General features: G+C 43.6%; 2 protein-coding genes across 4 annotated transcripts in view; one reads left to right on the top strand and one right to left on the bottom strand.

Moving 5' to 3' along the window:
- The window catches only part of LOC137435343 (heparan-sulfate 6-O-sulfotransferase 1-B), a 162,094-nt gene extending 144,408 nt beyond the window's left edge, over positions 1-17,686 (top strand). For all 3 annotated transcript variants that reach the window (XM_078784423.1, XM_078784424.1, XM_078784422.1), the window contains one exon: positions 12,295-17,686. In XM_078784423.1, coding sequence (XP_078640549.1) covers positions 12,295-14,163 — 1,869 coding nt within the window. In that variant the 3' untranslated portion in view covers positions 14,164-17,686. The remainder of the gene's footprint in view (positions 1-12,294) is intronic.
- LOC137435754 (uncharacterized) overlaps positions 1-24,386 on the bottom strand; it is a 32,329-nt gene extending 7,943 nt beyond the window's left edge. Inside the window, exons 1-5 of the mRNA XM_078785052.1 lie at positions 24,341-24,386; positions 6,363-6,419; positions 4,433-4,495; positions 2,196-2,258; positions 1,775-1,837 (exon numbers count right to left, since the gene is read on the bottom strand). The gene's annotated coding sequence lies outside the window, so the exon portion shown is untranslated. The remainder of the gene's footprint in view (positions 1-1,774; positions 1,838-2,195; positions 2,259-4,432; positions 4,496-6,362; positions 6,420-24,340) is intronic.
- Between the last annotated feature and the right edge of the window lie 1,019 nt (positions 24,387-25,405).

Here is a 25,405-nt window from a genome sequence, read left to right as displayed (position 1 = left end):
GGCATGGGAGGGGGAGGGTGGGGGGGAGAGGTATAAAACACAAGGGGACCGAAATTAGCGGGGGTAGAAAAGATCAAGGTTTTGGATGGGGGAGGATAAGAGATGTAGGTGAACAGCTGTTTTAAAGACCTGGAGGGTGCAGTGGGATTGAAGAGAGTGAGGGAGTTTGTTCCAGAGGTGGGAGAAAAGAGGAATGAAGGAGTGAAGGTGAGCAGAAAGTCTTGATTTTGGCAGTTTAACCATAAGAGGGTTGCAGGCAGATCTTGTGCGACCTGTCGGAATATTTGGGGGACAGAGCCCAGAGAGGGCTGGGGGGCAAGGCCAAAGAGGAGTCGGTAGAAGACGGAAAGACCACCAACCTGCCTGCGGTGAGTGAGTGAAAGGCCCTTGGAGTTAGCTTCATCGCGGGAGATTCCAATGATTCTGAACGCTTTGGTTTCAACAGCGTGCAGACGGGCTAGGTGTGAGGCAGGAGCACCAGACCAGAGGGGAGAGCAGTATTCCATAGAGCTGCGGATGAAAGCCTTGTATGTGGTGAGGAGCTCAGGTGTGCCAAGGAAGGACTTCGCACGACGGAGGATGCCCAGTCGGCGACTGGCTTTGGAGGCCAGATTTGAAATGTGGTTTTCCCAGGAAAGATCATGGCAAATAGTGAGACCCAAAAGCTTGAGTGACAGAACTTCTTGGAGAGGATTGTTCAGAAAGTGGATGGGAGGGTTTTCCAGTCGGTCTTTTCGGAGAGACATCGTAAGAGTGTGAGATTTATCAGGATTGAAAGACATGTTCCATTTGTTTGCCCAGTCTGTGATTTTGTCCAGGTCTGCAGAGAGTGAGGAGGCTGCAGACTGCCGATCTGAGGGATGAGGAATGGAGCGACAGAGAGTAGAGTCGTCAGCAAAGAGATAGAGAGGATTTTCAAGAGAGTCAGAGAGATCATTGATGAAGACCAGAAAAAGCACAGGGCCCAGAACACTACCTTGGGGAACTCCAGCCTGAACAGGAAGAGGAGATGAGAGAAACCCATTCAGGGCCACACGTTGACTACGACCAGAGAGGAAGTCCGCCAGCCATGCGTGGAGATTTCCATGGATACCAAAGGAGGAGAGTTTGGTGAGCAGAGCAGGGTGCCAGACCGTATCGAAGGCACGTGAAATGTCAAGGGAGACAGCTCTAATTTCCTGTTTGGCGTTGAGGACCTCCATCCATTGTTGAGAAAGCAGAAGCAGCATGTCCAGAGTAGAGTGACCAGGTCTGAAACCAAATTGATGATCAGAGATCAAGCCATTGGAGAAGAGGAAAGATTTCATATCTGAAGCAATGATGGATTCCTTGACTTTGCTGATAATTGGGAGAAGGCTGATTGGTCTGTAGTTGCTGGGATCTGTTTTTGCACCTTTTTTGTGCAAAGTGGTGATGTTGGCTGATTTCCAAGCAGATGGCAGATGACCTTGAAACATGCAAAGATGATGGCAGATGATGGCAGTTAACATGCAAATAAATAACAAGACCCAATCACGTCTCTCACCCACAAGTAGAGGATATAACCAATCCGCTCTAACCTCATGAATTACCCCAGGTGGCTAGGATTATCAAATAAATCAAGTGCCATGCTCTCACATCGAAGAAAGCTGTGTGAAGTCACCAAGAAAAGCTACACAAGGAAAGTAATCTCTTTGCTGTCCACTGAAGCTTCAGACATTCACAAGTTGTACATAAATGGGAAGCCCAATTCTGCCCGCCCCCCAACCCCCACCCCACCGATGCCATATCTCACCTTGAAGAAGGGAACATATTTGAAGAAGATTTCCAAGAGATGATCGGAAAAACTTTTACGCTTCTGGAGGACAGACACAAACAAAATATTTTGATCTACCATATGCATTGCTAATTACAGTTAACATACAAATAAATAACAAGACCCAATCACGTCTCTCACCTACAAGTAGAGGATATAACCAATCCGCTCTCACCTCATCAATTACCCCAGGTGGCTAGGATTATCAAATAAATCAAGTGTCATGCTCTCACAGCGAAGAAAGCTGTGTGAAGTCACCAAGAAAAGCTACACAAGGAAAGTAATCTCTTTGCTGTCCACTGAAGCTTCAGACATTCACAAGTTGTACATAAATGGGAATCCCAATTCTGCCCGCCCCCGCCCCCCCCCTAACCCCCACCCCACCGATGCCATATCTCACCTTGAAGAAGGGAACATATTTGAAGAAACTTTCCAAGAGATGGTCAGAAAGACTTTGAGGCTTCTGTACGACAAACAGAGATAAACAAAACATCTTGTATCAGCCAAAGAAGATTTCCTGAATTGTGTTTCACTGTCGAGGGGAAAGTACCACCCAGAAATACATACGATATAGGCTTAGAGGTCGATAAAAAACATCTATCAGCTCTTTCTGATGCACATGTGCTCACTCAGAGGAACAACATGGTGGAAGATTGTACTTGACGAGATTGTTTATGTTAATGGCGAATGATGTGTGGAGACCACAAGGTGTGAGAACAACACTTCAAAAGTTCTGTCTGCACAATGTTATCAGGTAACAGAAGTGTGTGGTGGAAGAAATATCGACTCAAGAGATACAAAGTTATTCCACATCTTCCTCCCGACTATAGCAGACCCACCTGCCTTTCCCACTTCCCCACCTGTTTGTAAGGTACCTGTTGTGCCCTTTATCTCCATTCTGAGTTTTACCTCCTTTTATAAAACACTTGTGAACTTTTGTAAATCAGCAATGGTACCCGCCCTATGGGAGGGGCTCCAATAGTGAGGCCCAAATGAAAAGGCAAAATATCAGAAATTGAAGGTTTTTTTAATTTTAAACGATTCATATAAACATCCGTTGAATCATATCACACGCAAATCATCAAAATCTAAACAGTATCTTTGGAATTTCAATAAAAGACACATCACTGTTCATATCGGTAAATATTATTCCATCGTGTTTCAAATCGTGATCGACACACCATGATCGTGATGATCGTAATGATCGATAATCGTGTTCACAATCGCTATGTCGTATGTACTCCCGATACGTGTACTAAATCAACAGTTAAAAGGATTTTGAGCCGATAGGTGTTACGGCCGATTGGCCACGGGGCGTAAATTTTCTAAGTAAATGTGTACCGTGTAGCACCACCTGGTGATGGTGGCAGAGGGTATTACAATTTGCTTTTTTACCTGGGCAACACTGAGGTTAAAACACTCTTTGCATGGGAAAAAATTTCCTCCCTCCCTCCTCACCTTTCCCCAAAATGGAGGGGCCTGTCAAAGCCACTCCCCCCCCCAAAAAAGATGTATATGTAGTATATCTTTCCCCTCCCTCTCTTCTCACCTTCCTCTCCCCTCCCCCTTCCACTTCCCAAACTCCCGTCCTCACACCTCCTTCTCTTGCCTCCTTCCCCCCCCCCCCCACCCCCTCCCCCACAATGCTGGATACTCCTGCTAGTATTATATATGTGTGCTTATATGAATATGTGCGACTTTTAAAATACAGTGAATTAATATATGGCCAACTTTGGGTAGTTCATATGGACTTGCTGGCACACTCCATTATTGGGTGCCTCTTTTGCTAACGTCATCTGTCCTATGCATAGTCTTCTTCTTCTTCTTTTGTATGCTGCACAAGACTCTGTGGTCGCATAATCGGCTGAGGTCGAGACTGTGCCACTGCTGCAATGCCCTCTGCTGGTTCGGGATTTGGTGTAATTTGGCCATGGTGCCAGCTATAGCTCAAGTTCACTTTGCCAAGGACACTGTGGGATCTTTAACGTCCATCAACAAATTCTAGCAGACGGTGTTGGGTTTGTAGTAGGCCTAAATCATATCCGGACCACAAGCAACAATAAATAGGGTTTACTCAATCACCGCCATATTCGCTCTCCTCAGCTCCTTTCTCCACCCACTTCATGACCCTCTCTTGTGCAAGATCCAAAGAGCATTTACATTGTCAATTTAATAACAGGACCCAACATTCCCCCTTTATTGAAGGCATTTAGGTACCGCAGCCATCAGTCAGCAGCAAATTTGAATGGACGAGACTGCGTAAAATTTTGGCCACGGACTGCTAAATTGAAGGTTTTTGGAAGAACAAACATTGATGTACCATATGCATTGCTAATTACAGTTAACATACAAATAAATAACAAGACCCAATCACGTCTCTCACCTACAAGTAGAGGATATAACCAATCCGCTCTCACCTCATCAATTACCCCAGGTGGCTAGGATTATCAAATAAATCAAGTGCCATGCTCTCACAGCGAAGAAAGCTGTGTGAAGTCACCAAGAAAAGCTACACAAGGAAAGTAATCTCTTTGCTGTCCACTGAAGCTTCAGACATTCACAACTTGTACATGAATGGGGATCCCAATTCTGCCTGCCCCCCCCCCCAACCCCCACCCCACCGATGCCATATCTCACCTTGAAGAAGGGAACATATTTGAAGAAACTTTCCAAGAGACGGTCAGAAAGACTTTGAGGCTTCTGTACGACAAACAGAGAAAAACAAAACATCTTGTATCAGCCAAAGAAGATTTCCTGAATTGTGTTTCACTGTCGAGGGGAAAGTACCACCCAGAAATACATCCGATATAGGCTTAGAGGTCGATAAAAAACATCTATCAGCTCTTTCTGATGCACATGTGCTCACTCAGAGGAACAACATGGTGGACGAATGTACTTGACGAGATTGTTTATGTTAATGGCGAATGATGTGTGGAGACCACAAGGTGTGAGAACAACACTTCAAAAGTTCTGTCTGCACAATGTTATCATGTAAAAGAAGTGTGTGGTGGAAGAAATATCGACTCAAGAGATACAAAGTTATTCCACATCTTCCTCCCGACAATAGCAGACCCACCTGCTTTTCCCACTTCCCCACCTGTTTGTAAGGTACCTGTTATGCCCTTTATCTCCATTCTGAGTTTTACCTCCTTTTATAAAACACTTGTGAACTTTTGTAAACCAGCAATGGTACCCGCCCTATGGGAGGGGCTCCAATAGTGAGGCCCAAATGAAAAGGCAAAATATCAGAAATTGAAGGGTTTTTTTTATTTTAAACGATTCATATAAACATCCGTTGAATCATATCACACGCAAATCATCAAAATCTAAACAGGTATCTTGAGAATTTCAATAAAAGACACATTGTAGCGTGGTGCTACGCACGCAACTTGTTTGCCAAAGAAGGTAAGCCACAACGCGTGGGGTCAAAAGAGTCTTTATTGTAAAGCTCAAACTGTAGCACTGACTTGCTCGGGGCTGCGAGCCCCGTGTATATCCCGAGGCCACGCCTACCCCTCGGGCGTGGCCGACACCCTCTTGGTGCGCGGAATGATGTCACCGCGCCAGCGAGCCATCGTGTCCGCCACAACATCACTGTTCATATCGGTAAATATTATTCCATCGTGTTTCAAATCGTGATCGATAATCGTGTTCACAATCGCTATGTCGAGTGTACTCCCGATACGTGTACCAAATCAACAGTTTAAAAGGATTTTGAGCCGATAGGTGTTACGGCCTTGGCAAGATCGATGGAGACAGCGATCTGTTGGCGTATTCACCGCCCAAATAGCGATGTGGAATTCTCTCATGTTGAGATGAAACGTTACAGCTGTGACGGCCTTGGCAAGATCGATGGAGACAGCGTTTATTATACTTTGAATGAAGGACACTGTCTCAAGCCCCAGTCCCCATCACGGATGGGGCTCAGCGGTTTACCCGAGCCTGACGGCGAAGGGCAAGGTACACGCTGGCCCGTCCAGTGCAGGGCGCGTGCGGCCCTGGACATCGAAGGGCATGAAACGTTCATTAAACATTTAACGTTCGTTCAACATTAAACGTTCATTAAAGGATTACGAAACGAAAAACATTACGAAATTACATTCACACCGTCACGTCAAACACTGCCGTGAACACATACATCGTCACAATGGACGTTATGCGAACGTGAATGTTATGCTGGAGTCTGTAAGGTATCTCGACAAACTACGATCGATTGTAGCACACGTTCATTGACTCTGCCGATACAGGCCCGATTAACTGCAGCACCATCCAAGCTGGGGCGTAGGTATACAATGCGTTCACGGTGTAGGGATACAACGGTGAATATTTGCAGCTTCATACATGAGAGAGTCCAAATCTGAGAATACTGGAGACCAAAGCTGAAATTGGGAAAACTAAATAGCCTATTTTACCTTTTAGAGATCCCAGGATTACCCACACAATAGAGAGTTTCGATCGGTTGAGCCGTTTTTGCGGTACCTTCGCACAGACGGACAGACATTTGGTGAATTATAGCAAGATACAGAAAAATTGTCACTTGTTGATGGAGTGTTGCTTGACGTCATACCTGAAAGGGAATAAGGTTTACGAGCCTCTCGGAGATCACGGAATATCCTCGAAGATTCTGTATGAGAGAGATGGATGCACGTATTGGATCAGGAAAAATTATTTGGACCATTTGGTGGTGAAATCGGACACACACACACACACAGGACAAAGTCCATTCGGAAAACTCAGCCACAATGAGGTGGAAAAGAGCACCTGCACATTTCACCATCCACAGGGAGGTTCTCGAAACGCACTTTTAAACCGGTTAAAACGTACACGTCAATCTTCCCACTTGCTTAAAGTTCACCTGTTGAAGTTCTAGCAGGTAACCGACGTTGAAGTACAGTATGACACAGCAAATTAAAGCAACGTGAAAGATACACATCCTCGCCATCTTGAAGCAAAATTTCAAATGCGAAAATGAACCGTCGCTCTGTGACGTCACACCCTAACAGTCACGCCCATTGGTGACGTCACAACTAAGGGTTCCGGTGGCTGTCTTCGAATAATCGACATTAAAATGGTATTTAATTTCGAGTACGTTCGTTATCCCATTGATGATGAGCGCAAATCATTTCTTTTCATACATTTCCCATTATAATTATTGTGTTTTATGTTATCGTCGGATTCTGTTGTTTTAAAATAGTCACCATGGTTACCAGTCATTTCAGAGCAGGTCAATCCCTCAGCCTATAAAAGTGACATCTTCATAACTGTCTACATTGTGGCGGCAGCGGGTTTCAGATCTTAGAAGAGGTGTTAGCCTCAGTTGACCTCAAACTTCCCAGGCTTGAGGCTACCGAGCATGAATAACTTCGTGGGGGCAGCAGATGGCGAATCAACCGCAGATGCCAACCAGTGAACCACGTGCTTCAGTGTCTGCCGTCTAATACTAGCTGGGATGATGTCCAGATGGGTGGACGTCCAGCGGGGATGATGTCTAGATGTGTGGATGTCCAGCTGGGTGGATGTCTATCTGGGTGGATGTCTATCTGGGTGGATGTCTATCTGGGTGGATGTCTATCTGGGAGGATGTCTAGCTGGGTGGATGTCTATCTGGGTGGATGTCTATCTGGGAGGATGTCTAGCTGGGTGGATGTCTATCTGGGTGGATGTCTATCTGGGTGGATGTCTATCTGGGTGGATGTCTATCTGGGTGGATGTCTAGCTGGGTGGATGTCTATCTGGGTGGATGTCTATCTGGGAGGATGTCTGTCTGGGAGGATGTCTAGCTGGGAGGATGTCTAGCTGGGAGGATGTCTCGCTTGGAGGATGTCTAGCTGGGTGGATGTCTAGCTGGGAGGACGTCTAGATGGGTGGATGTCTATCTGGGAGGATGTCTAGCTGGGAGGATGTCTCGCTGGGAGGATGTCTAGCTGGGAGGATGTCTAGCTGTGTGGATGTCTAGATGGGTGGATGTAAGTAGTGGGGTACCTTTGGGGTCAGTACTGGGACCATTATTATTCATAATTTACATTAATCATTTAGATGAGGCGGTGAAGAGTGGGCTTCCAAATTTGCAGATGGCACAAAGCTTGGAGGTAAGGTCGATAAATTGATCAGATTCAGGAAAGTATTGATACTTGCATAGATTGGGCAATTTAACCTAAATATATGCAAGGTGTTGGGGATGGGTGAGAACAACGAAAATAGAGATTACATGATGCAAGGGGAAATTTTGGAGCATGTCGCACAGAAGAAGAATCTGGGGGATGGTAATATATCCAGGGGGTGGGAGAGGGGCATATGCAGACGGGACAATGCCAGGCAGCTTCAGGTAAAGCAAACGGAGTTTTAGGTTTTATATTTTTTGGGAATAAATTACAAATCAACATAAGTAGTTTTAATATAGTATAGGAATTTAGTATGGCCCCATCTGGAATATTGCTTCCAGTTTGGGTCACCACAACTCAGGAAGGACATACAGTCACGTGAAAAAGTAAGTACACCCCATGTAAAGTTTTGACTTTTTCAACATATTTCAACATACAGCTATTTGATCTTCATTTCAACAATATTGATAGATAAAGGTGATATAATATAACCAATATCATGAAACATTTACATTTTGTAGTCCATTGTATAATTTAAATAAACATAAATGCAAATTTTGCATGTGGAAAAAGTAAGTACACCCTTGGCTCTAATAGGTGGTATTGCCCCCTTTAGCAGAAACAACCTCAAGCAGGCATTTCTTATAACTGTCTACCAGTCTCTGACATCGACTGGGAGAAATTTTTGCCCACTCCTCCATGCAGAATTCTTTCAGCTGTGCGATGTTTGAGGGGTTTCTTGCATGCACAGCTCGTTTCAAATCCCCCCACATCATCTCGATGGGATTTAGATCCGGGCTTTGCCTTGGCCATTCCAGAACCCTCCATTTCTTTCTTTTCAGCCATTCCCAGGTGGATTTACTGGTATGTTTAGGGTCATTGTCATGTTGCAAGGTCCACCTTCGGTTGAGCTTCAACCCTCCAACAGATGGCCTCACATTATCCTCAAGCACCCTCTGGTACAATGACGAATTCATAGTGGATTATATGATGGTGAGCTGCCCAGTAACTGATTCAGCAAACCTGCCCCAAACCATAATATTTCCACCAGCATGCTTTACAGTTAGTATCAGGTTCTTGTGGTCAAATGCTGTCTTTGGTTTTCGCCAAACATGTCTTCTGGTACTGTGGCCAAATAGCTCTACCTTTGACTCATCTGTCCAGAGCACATTGTTCCAGAAGTGCTGGTCTTTGCCTAGGTGTTCATTGGCAAACTTTAGTCTTGCCCTGATGTTCTTTCTGGACAGCAAAGGTTTCCTCCTGGCACACCTCCCATGTCGATGAAATTTGTGCAGCCTCTTTCTAATGGTGGACTCGTGCACTTTTACATCAACAGTGGCAACAGCTACCTGTAGGTCCCATTATGACATTTTGAGGTTCTTAGAGACTTCTTTCAGCATCTTGCGGTCTGCTCTCGGGCTGAACTTGCCGGGGTGGCCTGGCCTGAACAAGTTGGCAGTTGTTTGGAATATTCTCCACTTGTAGATGATCTTCCGGACAGTCGAATGATTGATTTCAAATTGCTTGGAGATCTTTTTAAATCCCTTCCCAGACTCGTAGGCATCTATAACCTTCTTTCTGAAGGCCTCAGAGAGCTCTTTTGATCTAGGCATGGTGACGCCGCACACTTCAACAACAAAGAGCAAACCAAACTAAATGTCTGAGGTTTAAATAAGACAGGTTCCTCCAAGATCCTCTCTGACGATGTTCTAATCATTTGCACCTGAGCTGGTGCACCTGTTCCTACTTTTAGGTATTTGAAGTAGTGATAAATGTAGGGGTGTACTTACTTTTTCCACATGCGAAATTTGCATTTATGTTCATTTAAATTATACAATGGACTACAAAATGTAAATGTTTCATGATATTTGTTATGTTATATCACCTTTATCTATCAATATTGTTTAAATGAAGATCAAATAGCTGTATGGTGAAATATGTTGAAAAAGTCAAAACTTTACATGGGGTGGACTTACTTTTTCATGTGACTGTATGTATATGTGCATATATATATAACTTTTACTTGCTATGTCTGCATGTACGACGCATCCAAGTAGTTGTTTGCAGTGTGCAAGCATGCTCATGCCCCACTTGTAAAGCTATAAATCACCTTTCTCCACTTGCTTCCTCAAAGATCTACATTTAGCCGGGCCAGAACACCCGCCATTTAAAAATTGGAATCCCTGATCCTGCCAAGCTTTTCTCGTCCCCATTCCTCCCCTCATTCCCCCAATAAAATTAAGTCGTTTTAATGGATTTATTCAATCTGGTAGCTTTTGGTGCGGAGGAGGCATGATGAGATGAAGGCCTCCTCCTGCGTCGAATTTCCTTTTTATACAGAAACGGGACACGCTGCTCACAGTTTAATTCGGCTTTTATCACAAATTTCAATTGGTCTTAATCATGATCTTAATGCGTTTCAAAACGATCAAAACAAATTCTCTCTTAAAGCCAGGATGGCAACACCGGGAGGCAGCGCCCTCACCTGGCACTGCCCCAAATACCAATCTAAAATTTAATCCGACCCTTTTCTGATCTCGATCGTACGATTGATAGCTAATTGTAATCTAAGCGCACAATTAACCGACACACGCTGAATGTCTTTGCTTTATTATAACTGTGATAATAAATGCTGTATGTGGCTAAAATATTCATCTTGTGTATATATTAACCCTAATCACCTGGGGATGCAGGACGGATTCCACTGCCCCACCACTTTTTTCACCATATTTTCGCAGAATTTGTTTTTCTCGTGCTGAGCTTTCATGTATTTTTCCATTCAAGACTTGCGCACGTTTTGATACTGATTTCTAAAAATCGGACCGACTGTTGCTGCACAGTGAATATCGGAAAAACGAAGGTGATGGCAAGTGGTAAAGCATGTGGTGAGGTGGAAAGAACTGGGAAGTGGCCATGTGCTGTGTGCAGGAAGGGTGTCGGAGTGAACTCCATTCAATGTACAATGTGCGCTGAGTGGGTTCATCAAAAATGTAGTGGTTTGAGAGGGTCATTAACCAGTGTGGCAGCTACATTCAAGTGGAAGGTGTGCACAGAGGGAGCTGCAGATGGAGGAAATGCTGAGTTGGATCTTGGAGATGGCGAGAAGCTGGAAGGTGTGAAAATATTTTGTTACCTAGGAGACGTGCTGAATGGAGAAGGTGGATCACACTCGACAACGGTTGCTCGAGTGAGATGTGCATGGAAGAAGTTTCGGGAACTGAGCGGCGTGCTGACGAGGAGGGGAGTGTCGTTGAAGCTGAAGGGAAAGGTGTATGCTGCATGTGTGAGAAGTGTTATCATTTATGGGAGCGAGACATGGGTAATGAAGGTAGAGCAGCAACGAAGGCTGGAAAGGGTGGAAATGCGAATGGTTCAGTGGATGTGTGGAGTATCGTTGAGAGAGAGGAAGACAAATGATGAATTGTGAAAGATGATGGGAATAGAGCCTGTGATGGATGCTGTGAAGAGAAACAGGTTGAGATAGTTTGGTCATGTGTTGAGGAAGGATGAAAGTGACTGGTTGAGAAGAGTGATGGAAATGAATGTAGAAGGAAGCAGAGGACGGGGAAGACCGAGAAAGACTTGGCTAAAGATGGTCGAAGAAGAAATGCGGGCAAGGGGGTTAACAAGAGGAGATGCAGAAAATAGGGCAAAATGGAGAGGATTGTCATGAGGACCACAAGGCTAACCCCCACTCTTGCAGGGAAAATGGCCTTAAAATGCCTGTTGTTGTTGTTGGTTGCTGCACAGTGCGAAATTTTTTGTCACTACGCACCATGAACATGAGTTTTTCCCATTCGTTTCACACAGCACCCGTATACGCCTGGCTCTGGGGGGTTGCTTGTGTACATCTCTCTTCTACGGCCAAACTTTTGATTTTCCTGTTCTATATGTTGAGACCCTTGGAAAAAATCTGGGTAACACTCCCAGATCAAGTACGTTTTTTCTGCACACCCCAATACGTGATTATGACTTGAGGCCAATTAGCCGAAATAGCAAAATTCAGTTTTCATGGAATAATTCAAGAGTAGGCAGCTTTCGATTCAAATGTAACATTTATTTATCATGTTTAGACATAACTAACACATTTTTAGCATGGTTCAATACTATAAACTGTCTTTTTTAGAAAAAAAAACCGTCATTTAGCTTTTTTTTCTTCAAAAATCACTTTCAGTTTGAAAGGCGCTCAAAGTCCGATCACCTCTCATACACCCAATTATGTAGATAAAGCAGCCAAAATTTGTCAGAAGCTTCCTTATGAAGCCCTTTAATAGGGATAAACATGGGTTTCTTTGTGGCTTATCAGTCTTTCACATTTTATATTTTCAGCATATGGTCCGACCTTGCCGATTTTTACAGCCGTACAAACGTAACTAATATCCATTTTTTGTTTTTCAGGCGTGGCCGCTGACGATGGAGTCTGTTACTCTCTCAGGACCGCCCGAAGACAGTTCGTTTGATGCGACTAACTGCATCATCTGCCAGAAAAGCGCGGGGGATAAAACTGTGAGCACAACTAATGGTTGCAAAAGGATACGAGAAGCAAGTTACATCCACAATGATCAAGTTTCCAAACGGCTTAAGCTGGTTAAAGGAGATGGGTTTGTTTATCATGTGACCAATGACTGTTACAAAAAATACACCATGACTTCAGTTCTCAATAGGAAAAGGAAGAGTCTCGCTGTATGCCAAGACCTGTCCCGTTCTGAGCAGGAAGAAGATAGAAGTACTCGTTCTAAGGCCGTCCGACATCCACCGAATACAGAGACGTCCACAACAGCCTTACGTCAAGTGAAGTGTATTATCTGTGACAGTAAATCACACAAACAACAGTACACGAAATATCGCATTAGTGAATCAGGCCGTGCTTCAGCTTTTCTGGCTGCGACAAACTTATTTCAAGATGATGTGTTCACCCGAACGTGCGACCTTCAAGATGCGCATTCTGTGTTTGGAGCAGATCTGTACTACCACAGGGACTGCATGACTAAATACTTGTATAAGTATGACTCTCGTGATAAAGCTTCCATACCAAAAGTGTCTGAGAAACAGCTTGCTTGGAATCAGGTTGTTAAAGAGTTAGAGCAAGGCCTAAAAGAAGGGAGGGGTTATGAACTTAGTGCTATCAGAGACTCTTTGAACAATATTGATGACAAATGTAACTTTCGTAATAGAGATGTAAAAGTTTTCTTGTTGAACACTTTTGGTAATGAGATTGATTTTACATATCCCAGTTCGTTCAAAAAATCAATGATGGTATTCAGTGTTCCAAAGAAAGTGTTAGCTGAGCGCATTCGTTCCCTTGATCCTGTTCAGGTATGCGCTGGTGTGATTAGGAAGGCTCTAGATGAGTATGATTTTGGCCTTGACGATAGCTTTTGTGATGCGCATGATCTAAAGCATTCCTTGAGCGAGATGAATATCCCTGAACCTGTACTACGTTTTTTCAGTCATTTGTACAATTTCAATCCTGACACATATGCAAAAGCAGCCGAAGCTGTCATGACAGAAAGTGATGAACCAGTTGATGAGGATGAAGATGATGATGACTACGATACCGGTAGCAAGCCATCAGGTAACAGCCTCTCCACACAGCGTTGCAGAAAGATACAATCTGTCTTCCAAGTCATGTACTATATCCATCACTGCGGTAGAAAGAGAACTCCAATGCATATTATGAATGCGGAATCAGTTCATGGTCTTGGGCGTGGTGGCAAAATTGTAACTACAGTTCTAAACCACAGAGGACTAGCAATCAGCTACCCGGAGCTGCGTAGGTACCAACATGACCTTACCACGTTTACAGCACAGCACAACAACGATCGCGTTTCACTGCCGTCACACTTTGATCCTGGGCAATTCACCTCCGGTGCAATTGACAACTGGGACCATGAGGGGGCAAATGTATCTGAACATGACACTGTGACTGTTCTCTACCAAGACAAACCCCCGTCGTCGACCAGTAAACCAAAGATTTCTGACACGCAGGTCACACATGGTCCACAGTCATTCAGTTTAATATTAAAATGCCAGGTACTGTCCGACTTTCACAAGCCTGCACGCCGTGCTGACATCCCAGCAACTTACAAAGTGGCCGAACTGCCTTACACTTCCTCCGAAGCCGATGCAGCAAAACTGAAGGATATTTCTTGGTCCCTCGCACGCTTGAACGTCATGCATGATGAAGTGTCCATCTACCCCGAGTCACAAAAATGCCATCTTGGAGTGCTAGCAACTCTGTTTGGACGGAGGAGGCCATCCCATTAAAGAATCTTGCATTTGTGCCTGTTCTGCCGCATCCAGTTACAGAGTACGCGACAGTTTATACGGCTATGAAGAACTTTATGGACATTGGTTCTCAGCTGACTCAAAATGAGATACCAATGTATTGTGATGAAGGTGTTTATTGCATCGTCCATGATATACAACTGCTCAGACCAGAGGAATTCAGGACCCTGGTTCCATGCCTGGGAACGTTTCACTTAGTGAAAACTGTTTTGAAATGTATTGGCAAACTCCTGGATGGAAGTGGCGCGGACATCACATGGTTGCAGGCTGGTGTTTTTGGTCCAACTGTCATCGAGAATTCTGTTCTACATGGAGGTCACTACAGCCGCTGTCTTGAGGGTATGCAGCTCCTTGCTGAAGCCTTTGAACACCTCCAGTACAAAGAATTCTTCTCCGAGAAAGGCATCGACCAATATACACATGAGCTTGCCATCCTGACGAACCTCCAGTCTAGTGTCAAGGAGAAATGCATCACAGATAGTCAGAAGTATATGGTTCAGTTTGCTGATGCATCAAAAACGTTGGTCGAAGATTTGAACAGATTCATCCAAACACGGTCTGATACCAATGAAAACTTCAAGTTCTGGACTCAGTTCTTGCAAATGATGGATATTGTCCGTGATCTGTTGAGAGCTGATCGTGAAGGGATTTGGGAACTGCATCTTGACGCTGTCCAGCGTGCATTGAACCTGTTTGCGGCATTCGATTCGACCAACTACTTGCGATGGTGTTCTCTCTACCTTGAAGACATGCGACGTCTACCTGAGACTGCACCATCAGTTCATGAACAATTTGCCAAAGGCAATTTTTCAATCAGAGAGATACCCGGCCGATTCACCGCTGTTGGAGGAGACCAGAAATTAGAGCAAAGCATTAACCTTTCATCTAAGTGCAGCGATGGAGTCATTGGACATGCAAAGCAAAAACAGTATGTCGCCCAGTGGGACCTAATATACCATGAAATGATGGCAGTGAAGAACCTACATCGGCAATACAGTGATGTGATTGACAGGACACATGAGACTTACAGCCACCACGAATCATCTCAAGCCACAACGAACCGCAAAGAAGGACATATTCAGGAGATGATGAGATTCATTGAAGAGAAGGGGTCCCCTCTGTCTCTAGACGCTTCCAAAACACTACACAACTTTGTGACAAAAGAGGTTATGTCCGATGATATAAAAACTGACATGCTCAATGCCTTTTCAAAAGGAAAAGAGAAGTACCTGAAATTCAGAAAGGAAAGGTTTGTCACCAAGACTGAACGAATAAGCAGTACCATTCACCGCACAAACTTGAAGACGATGAAAACTCTTCGAAAGAAGCCACAGAAGACTACCAAGACGACAGTGAAGGAGATGAACATCGCTGAGAGAAACATAGAAATAGCTCGGGAGCGTGGCCTCACCACTGATGATCTCTTAAAGTACGATGTTGTTCCCTCCCCAGTGTTGTTTGATGATGCAGGAATGATGACTAAACCAGCAAAGAGCCAGCTACTGAAGGAGTTGGAGACGCACCTAAAACCGGAAGAATTTACATATAGTCATCGGAAAGACGCATCATTTGTAGTTGACATCATGGCCACAATCCGAAAGGTTAATGTTACGAAACTCTCCAAATTCAATGACCTTCTATCAAATTTCATGTCATTTTCGGCCATATATCATCGGTTTGGGCGGACTGACTATGTCTTTGACATGTATTCTGATGACCCATCAGTGAAGGGCAGCGAGAGGAAAAGGCGAAGTGACACTCTACCCATCGAATATACTTCAATAGAGCCATCAACACCACTACCTAAGGATATGAACACATTCTGGCCTTCCAACAACAACAAACTTCTCCTTGAAAAACTGATCTACAGCCATGTTCGTTCAAACATTGCAAATACCGGTCAGTACCCAACTGTACTCGGACAGGTGACCAGAGAGAACGAGGATTGGAAATGTATGAAAATGCACAACGGAGATGAGAGCGCACTGGTACACCTTCAATCCACATTTGAAGAGGCGGATCTTCGCATACTCCTTCATGTTTTGGACGCGCTCAAAGAAGGACACAAAATATGTGTTGTCATCTCCAATGATACTGATGTAGTTGTTGCCTTGCTCCACCACATGCCTGTCTTTCTCCAACATGACCTAGAGGAGCTGTGGGTACGAGCTGGAGTTGGAGATAGCACTCGGTATGTGCCCCTTCATACCTTGTTCGAGCGCATCGGATGTCAACTCTGTGCTGTTCTTCCTGCCGTATACAGTCTTACAGGATGTGATATCACTAGCAAAGTTGGGACCAAGAAAGCCGCCTTGAATGCCGAGCCAGAAATGTTATTGAAGCACTTTGGAGGGTTGCCGACCCTTTCTCAGCCTTTGATCAAGAATGCAGAATCCTACTTGGTCAAAGTACTGAAACCAAAAAGCGATGCGAAGAAATTTTCGAACTTGCGTGCGGAGATCTTCCATCATGTCAAAGGGAGTTCTCATCACAACCTGCCACCAACCAGCCAAGGTCTTCTGCCACATATGAAGCGTAGCTTTTTCAATGCCTGCAATATCATGCATGCTTTGGAGCTTCATCAAGATTCTGAAAATGTGATCGCACTTAAGCCAGAGGATTGTGGTTATACGCATGACAAGGAACAGCTGATACCTGAGACAACGTGGAAAACTCTAGAATCACATTGGACAGTTGTCTGTTCATGCACTAAGTGTGCCAGGTCAACATGCCCCTGTAGGACCGCCATAGTCAAATGTGTAAATTTTTGTCATTGCAAAAAGGCTTCCCCTGATGCCTGCAAGAATCCTGTCGCTTGATAAAGCGTACATGTATTGAAGTTGCACGGGTGGTAAATGGTGGTAATTGACAGCACGCGCTTCCTTGTTATGACAGTTATATTGGGTTTGTGGACATGTTATGATTTTAATTCATGAATCCTTAAGCTATGTAAGTGTAATAGTTTTGTTTAAGCTGAATTTTGAGCGAAATTTAGTCAACATCATTGCCAGGAGGTGTTTGGTGGCCATTTTGAAATTATGCAAATTAGGTATATTCAAAAGGGGTTGATTATGGTTCCAATGAATAGCTTGCTATCAAAAACCCATACATAGACACCAAAATCAGCCGAATATCACACTTACTTCTAAAGTTAGACCAATTTAACCAATTTTGGTTTATACCGCTTTTTGGGGTAGGGGTAACCTTTGTTAACATTTGACCCCACTGTCACTATACAATATAATGAATCATAAATATGATGCATGGAATTATTAAAGGGCTTCATAAGGAAGCTTCTGACAAATTTTGGTTGCTTTATCTACATAATTGGGTGTATGAGAGGTGATCGGATTTTGAGCGCCTTTCAAACTGAAAGTGATTTTTGGAGAAAAAGAAGCTAAATGACGTGTTTTTTTTCCTAAAAAAGACAGTTTATAGTATTGAACCATGCTAAAAATGTGTTAGTTATGTCTAAACATGATAAATAAATGTTACATTTGAATCGAAAGCTGCCTACTCTTGAATTATTCCATGAAAACTGAATTTTGCTATTTCGGCTAATTGGCCTCAAGTCATAATCACGTATTGGGGTGTGCAGAAAAAACGTACTTGATCTGGGAGTGTTACCCAGATTTTTTCCAAGGGTCTCAACATATAGAACAGGAAAATCAAAAGTTTTGCCGTAGAAGAGAGATGTACACAAGCAACCCCCCAGAGCCTATACTAGTATCTGTCCATAGGGAATTGTGTGCTGCGTTCAATTTCTTTCAGTTTGCCACAATCACACTTTCTCTATATCATTATCTAATGCTCCTCCGCATGCCCCAGCGTGAGTTTTCATGGTCATGAAGTCAAGGACACATTAGGTCAACGTCATCAAAAAATTCCCTCTTCACTAAAAATGTGGTGTAACGTTCGGTGTAAGTCTTCCAACAATGCACTTTGAGGGGAGAGGTGGAACCGATGCCAACAACAGACCAACTTTCATCAATACCGTTGGAAGGAGGCAAGGCAATGTTCACCAGATGATCAAATCGAAGTTGGCCCACAAATTAACCACTGTTGGGTCGACGTTTGTCCACACTACCTGAGAGGGTAGAGCGAATGCCTCTCATTGGACCGAAAAAAACCATACACGACTTCTTTGTGAGCTGTTCATGAGGGAGCAATTCAATATTGGATCTACTGAAAACCTCCTCCAATGTCTCCCTCACATCTGCACACAAGACCACCCGAGGCGACCCAAGAAAAAGCTTTTGTGCTTTTGTCCTGTCATTTCCTATGCCGAGGAGAATACATGCACATAGAATATGCATTTCACTTCACAGTACCTCTCTCCTTTAATGACCCCGTCTTCTCAACCCCCTCCCCTCCCCTCAGCAGAGCCACTTAAATCTCGATTTATTTTAATGCTATGAACAAACTTTGGTGATGAAGGTTTTCAAGTGTCATTGTAATTGTGTGTGTGTGCGTAGTTTCTGAGAAGAAAGAAAAAACCTATTTTGGGGGGGAAACCCCCTTTAACCCCCCCCCCCCCATCCCCTGTTGACCCCTATAGGGCCGGATTTTTAATGGCATGATCAAACTTTGGTACATCTCGGGTGAAGAAGTTTGTGCTCAAGTTTCATCGAAATAGTGTTTGTAGTTTCAGGGGAAAAAGCAAATTCCTATTTTGGGGGGTCAAACCTGGATCCACTTTCACCCCCGGTAGACCCCCTTAAACCCCGATTTTTTTTTTCATGCTGTGATAAAACTGTAGTCACAACATTACAAGTATCATTTGTGCCAAGTTTGGTCACAATCCCATCAGCGGTTTCAGAGAAGAAGTTGCAAGTGTTTACGCACTGGCAGACGGTGTTTATGGACTGACGGACGGACGACGTGCCATCGCATAAGCTCCCCGGAACTGCGTTATTTATATATATATATATATATATATGTATATATAAACAGTGCCTCTAGAAAGTCTACATCCCCTTTCAAAATTTTCACCTTTTCTAGCCTGGAATTAAATTGCATTAAATCAGACTTTTCCCACCTTTTATTTACACCTCGTAACCCACAACTTACAAGTGAAGAACAAATTCTACAAATTTCAGAAAATTAATTAAAAATACAAAACTAGCATATCCTGGTTGGATAAGTTCCCCCCTCAGAATGAACGTCATCATACTTAACTCAGAAACGTGATCAACAATACATTCATCAGCATATATTCAACAAAAAGGTAAAATGATTTGATATTTGTGATGGATTCTGATTTGGATGTAATCGCTTTTCCATTATATTTGCCCTCATTTCAAATACTAGGGCATTGCCCGTACTATATCTATATCTAAAATTATATCCCCCCCCCTCTATTTACATGAAATGGTTTGGTCCAAAGCGAACGGCTTGCGAGTACGGTGACAATCCCCCCCCTCTATTTACATGCAATGGTTTGGTCCAAAGCGAACGGCTTCCGGAGTTTGGTAAAGAAATCGCCATCGCGTGCACAAACGCGCAGGAAAGCGAATGAATCGCAAATTCGGTTTTATTAGTTTTAAAACATAGTTTAACGCCAACATAGTTTGCAAACGTGAAATAAATGAATACGCTCTCAAATGTGCCATCCGAGGCAGAGTGTGTCCGCCACGTTCGGCACACGCGATAGTTCGCTGCTCTCTGATTGGTTGAATCGTTTTTTGGACATAGCTCGGTAAGTAATTGTCCGATTAATATGAAACCTTGAAAAGGCACATCCTCGGGTCCCCAGCAATATACCTGGCAAGTTAAAAGTATATCGGACCCGTGGTTGTCGAGAAACAGCGGTCACAGACAAACAGACGTACAAACGTACAGAGATTACTGGAATTATAGATAGATGTTAATGTTGTTTTCGCTTGAGCAATGCTGGGTAGTCCAGCTATAAACACTTGTATACTTTACCCGGGATACAACTACAACTTTGTCTGGGGGGGTGGGGGGGGAGTAACATAGGCTATGTGGCCGTGGCCTAATGCGGGGATCTGGGTCGGGGGGCGGGCGGGGGCAGGGGGAGGGGCGTAAATTATCTAAGTAAATGTGTACCGTGTAGCACCACCTGGTGATGGTGGCAGAGGGTATCACAATTTGCTTTTTTACCTGGGCAACATTGAGGTTAAAACACTCTTTGCATCGGAAAAATCTTCCTCCCTCCCTCCTCACCCTTCCCCAAAATGGAGGGGCCTGTCAAAGCCACTCCCCCCCCACCCCCCCAAAAAGATGTATATGTAGTATATCTTTCCCCTCCCTCTCTTCTCACCTCCCTCTCCCCTCCCCCTTCCACTTCCCAAACTCCCTTCCTCACCCCTCCTTCTCCTGCCTCCTCCCCCCCCCCCCACCCCCTCCCCCACAATGCCGGGTACTCCTGCTAGTATTATATATGTGTGTACTTATATGAATATGTGCGACTTATAAAATACAGTGAATTAATATATGGCCAACTTTGGGTAGTTCATATGGACTTGCTGGCACACTCCATTATTGGGTGCCTCTTTTGCTAACGTCATCTGTCCTATGCATAGTCTTCTTCTTCTTTTGTATGCTGCACAAGGCTCTGTGGTCGCATAATCGGCTGAGGTCGAGACTGTGCCACTGCTGCAATGCCCTCTGCTGGTTCGGGATTTGGTGTAATTTGGCCATGGTGCCAGCTATAGCTCAAGTACACTTTGCGAGGGACACTGTGGGATCTTTAACGTCCATCAACAAATTCTAGCAGACGGTGTTGGGTTTGTAGTAGGCCTAAATCATATCCGGACCACAGGCAACAATAAATAGGGTTTACTCAATCACCGCCATATTCACTCTCCTCAGCTCCTTTCTCCACCCACTTCATGACCCTCTCTTGTGCAAGATCCAATGAGCATTTACATTGTCAATTTAATAGCAGGACCCAACATTCCCCCTTTATTGAAGGCATTTAGGTGCCGCAGCCATCAGTCAGCAGCAAATTTGAATGGACGAGACTGCGTAAAATTTTGGCCACGGACTGCTAAATTGAAGGTTTTTGGAAGAACAGACAATGCGATTTGTGTTGTACAGTATTCAAATATATGATTAAATTGAAACAACAATGGCACTCGGTAGAGAGCATACCTCCGCCAGGCTGAACAGTTTATTTTTGGTATCCACTGATGGGCCAGATCTGGATTCGGACCTGAACTTATATCGAATCAGATTGTTCTTGTCACCTAACCAAGTCATCCACCTGGTTTTGTCATAGGTCATCCACAACTTTTTGAGATATGTTTTTTTTTATCGTTTTTGGCCCAATCACTCAATGGTGAAGAATAAATAAAAAAAACCACCTTTAGAGGCCATTTTTCCCCGCAAGGCGGGGGTTGGCCTTTTTCGGGAACCGTGGTTGTTGTTGTTTTTCGGTCCCCTATTTGAAGCAATGTTTTACGGCCGGATGCGCTTCCTGACGCCAACCCTTTTTGCCGCCTTTAACGACAAACAGGGAATTACCAGTGAACTGGAACTCAAATGCTGGAACTGGTACTTCAATGGTGAAGAATCACTTTTAAAAAATTCTCTGATCTTGATCCGGATTCAAACCTTCACGAAAATAGTATCAATTCTTCCTTGTCACACACGCAACGTCTCCACCAAGTTATGTCCAAATCTGTCAATAACTTTTTGAGAAATCCTGTTCAAAACATACAGCGGTGAAAACATAACCTTCATCCACCTTTGGTGGCCGAGGTAATAAAATAAATGTTCCAAAGGCTGTATTAAAAAAAACATTGAATTGGAAGTTTACCGCCGCTGATGCACCATCTTTTACGCCACCTTATTTAACATGTTGCATTTGTTCTTCATTCTTGTTGTTTGTGTCATTTATGACATCCCTAAAAACAGTAAGTTTCCTGTTTGGAATGCAGCAATTGCTTTACCGTGAGTGTGCCTGTGCGCTCGGGAGGAGATTTCGTACAATTTGGCAAAATTGCTAAACTGGAGGTTCATGTTCCAATTCATGTTCTGATTTGTGTTCTACAGTATTGAAGATATAAGACTAAATTGAAATTAAGTCTCGATCCTCGATCTGACATACTGATGTATGTCAGACAAACAGACAGACAGAGTGAACCTATTTCCTAACCCCTGCATGCATGCGGGACACAGATTATTGGATGAGAACAAAATGGAAAGCATTCGTTTCTATTGTTTGCCACCATATAGGTCGGATTGCCCCAAGGGTAAATGTGTGTAGCGGCCCCGCCCCCATCAGGCTGATTGACAGTCATAGTCCCTCCCTCCCACCCCTCTGTTCTCTTCCTATTCCTTCACAAAGGAATACAGTTTTTACAAGTAAAGCTCTGTCACATGGTACCAGTCACTTCCATTGAGAGAGGCAGCTTGGAAATACGCCATCTAAAGATGATTATGATGAACGAGGAGAAGATATACAGTCACGTGAAAAAGTAAGTACACCCCATGTAAAGTTTTGCCTTTTTCAACATATTTCAACATACAGCTATTTGATCTTCATTTCAACAATATTGATAGATAAAGGTGATATAATATAACAAATATCATGAAACATTTACATTTTGTACTCCATTGTATAATTTAAATAAACATAAATGCAAATTTCGCATGTGGAAAAAGTAAGTACGCCCCTACATTTATGACTACTTCAAATACATAAAAGTAGAATCAGGTGCACCAGCTCAGGTGCAAATGATTAGAACATCGTTAGAGAGGATCTTGGAGGAACCTGTCTTATTTAAACCTCAGACATTTAGTTTGGTTTGCTCTTTGTTGTTGAAGTGTGCGGCGTCACCATGCCTACATCAAAAGAGCTCTCTGAGGCCTTCAGAAAGAAGGTTATAGATGCCTACGAGTCTGGGAAGGGATTTAAAAAGATCTCCAAACAATTTGAAATTAATCATTCGACTGTCCGGAAGATCATCTACAAGTTGAGAAGATTCCAAACAACTGCCAACTTGTTCAGGCCAGGCCGCCCCAGCAAGTTCAGCCCGAGAGCAGAAGCAAGATGCTGAAAGAAGTCTCTAAGAACCCCAGAATGTCATCACGGGACCTACAGGTAGCTCTTGCCACTGTTGATGTCAAAGTGTAAGAGTCTACCATTACAAAGAGGCTGCACAAATTTGATCTACATGGGAGGTGTGCCAGGAGGAAACCTTTGCTGTCCAGAAAGAACATCAGGGCAAGACTAAAGTTTGCCAATGAACACCTCGGCAAAGACCAGCACTTCTGGAACAATGTGCTCTGGACAGATGAGTCAAAGGTAGAGCTATTTGGCCACAGTACCAGAAGACATGTTTGGCGAAAACCAAAGATAGCATTTGACCACAAGAACCTGATACCAACTGTAAAGCATGGTGGTGGAAATATTATGGTTTGGGGCAGCTTTGCTGCATCATGGCCTGGGCAGCTAACCATCATAGAATCCAATATGAATTCTTCATTGTACCAGAGGGTGCTTGAGGATAATGTGAGGCCATCTGTCGGAAAGTTGAAGCTCAACCGAAGGTGGACCTTGCAACATGACAATGACCCGAAACATACCAGTAAATCCAACAAGGAATGGCTGAAAATAAAGAAATGGAGTGTTCTGGAATGGCCAAGTCAAAGCCCGGATCTAAATCCCATCGAGATGTTGTGGGGGGATTTGAAACGAGCTGTGCATGCAAGAAACCCCTCAAACATCGCACAGCTGAAAGAATTCTGCATGGACGATTGGGCAAAAATTTCTCCCAGTCGATGTCAGAGACTGGTAGACAGTTATAAGAAATGCCTACTTGAGGTTGTTTCTGCCAAAGGGTGCAATACCACCTATTAGAGCCAAGGGTGTACTTACTTTTTCCACATGCGAAATTTGCCTTTATGTTTATTTAAATTATACAATGGACTACAAAATGTAAATGTTTCATGATATTTGTTGTATGATATCACCTTTATCTGTCAATATTGTTGAAATGAAGATCAAATAGCTGTATGTTGAAAAAGTCAAAACTTTACATGGGGTGTTCTTACTTTTTCACGTGACTGTATATATGTATGTATATATATATTGTACATAACGGAACTTGTGAGGCAAACCATGCTGTATCGATCTTTATTCGTGTCACATGCTCCAAAATGTTTAGCAGGCATACATTTGACTCACCTGTTTGGCGTGTGTTTTTCCTGAGGTCCAAGAGTCTTGGTGCCACGTAAAGCGACTCGAGCCGTTTCAAGAACATCCTTATTCAGACCAATAGGCTGAAATCTCCATTGAATGTCACACAACTTTCATAGTTGGATTGATTCAGTGAAATCACACCAGGAATTCATGGAAACAGATATACTCCACCTTGCTCGTTATTAATGTTATGACACATCGCGCGCTTATGTACACCAGTCGGTGTTGTTAGTTCTCCCACCTGCCTCCAGGCTTTAATTACTAAATTGCTGTCATCACGAAAGTAATAATATGAAAGCATCCCAAAATGCAAATCCTATCTGCGCCCGCTTTGTACTTGAACTAAACTTCATGAAAAGAATAGTTTGTAGCCCCCACCTCGAGTGGCCCTCAAGGCTTTGTGGCGGGCGATATCTCATTCACAAAAAAAGCTAGAAAAACAAAAAGGTAAAGTGTATTAACTCGTGTTCTCCATATTCATATAATAATTACGTTTTGTTGAAAATTTGATGACAAAAGCTCAAATGGTAAACTAGAAAGAATCTCAAAATGCAAGAGGACAAAAGAAAAACACGGAGGTGATTGAAAAAAAACAAAAAAAACCCAAAAAACAAAAAAACAAATCGGGTTTAGTCCTTGATAACGGCTCGGGTCACGGGTCGCTACCGCTCAGCGTTTCCACTAACACCCGTGATTCGGGCGGGGCTTATTTCCTCGTTTCCGGCCAGCGTTAGTACTTAGGTAATAGCGAATTCATAGTCCTAAAACCCTATTTAACGCTGTCCGGGAAGGACGTCATAGGTCCCGGGTCTCGTCGGCTAGTAAAAGACAAGGGGACTAATCCCCCCTTGGTAAGGGGAAAGGCCGACGCAGAGATCCGCAACAATATTCTCATACTAAAGGTTTTTTTTGAAAAAGAAACGGTTATGGCCTAAGCAGGCGCACAAACACACACATACACTCCTCCATAGATAATCAAGGGCAATAACCTCCTTTGGGAAGTGTGTAACCTCTAATAATGGATTACCTTTCTTAGCTGAAGAAGGCCAT

Source organism: Myxine glutinosa, chromosome 9 (genome assembly GCF_964187855.1).
Source record: "Myxine glutinosa chromosome 9, kmMyxGlut1.1, whole genome shotgun sequence".
NCBI lineage: Eukaryota > Metazoa > Chordata > Myxini > Myxiniformes > Myxinidae > Myxine > Myxine glutinosa.
The sequence above is the reverse complement of the archived record's forward strand: the minus strand, read 5'-3'. Positions and strand labels throughout refer to the sequence as shown.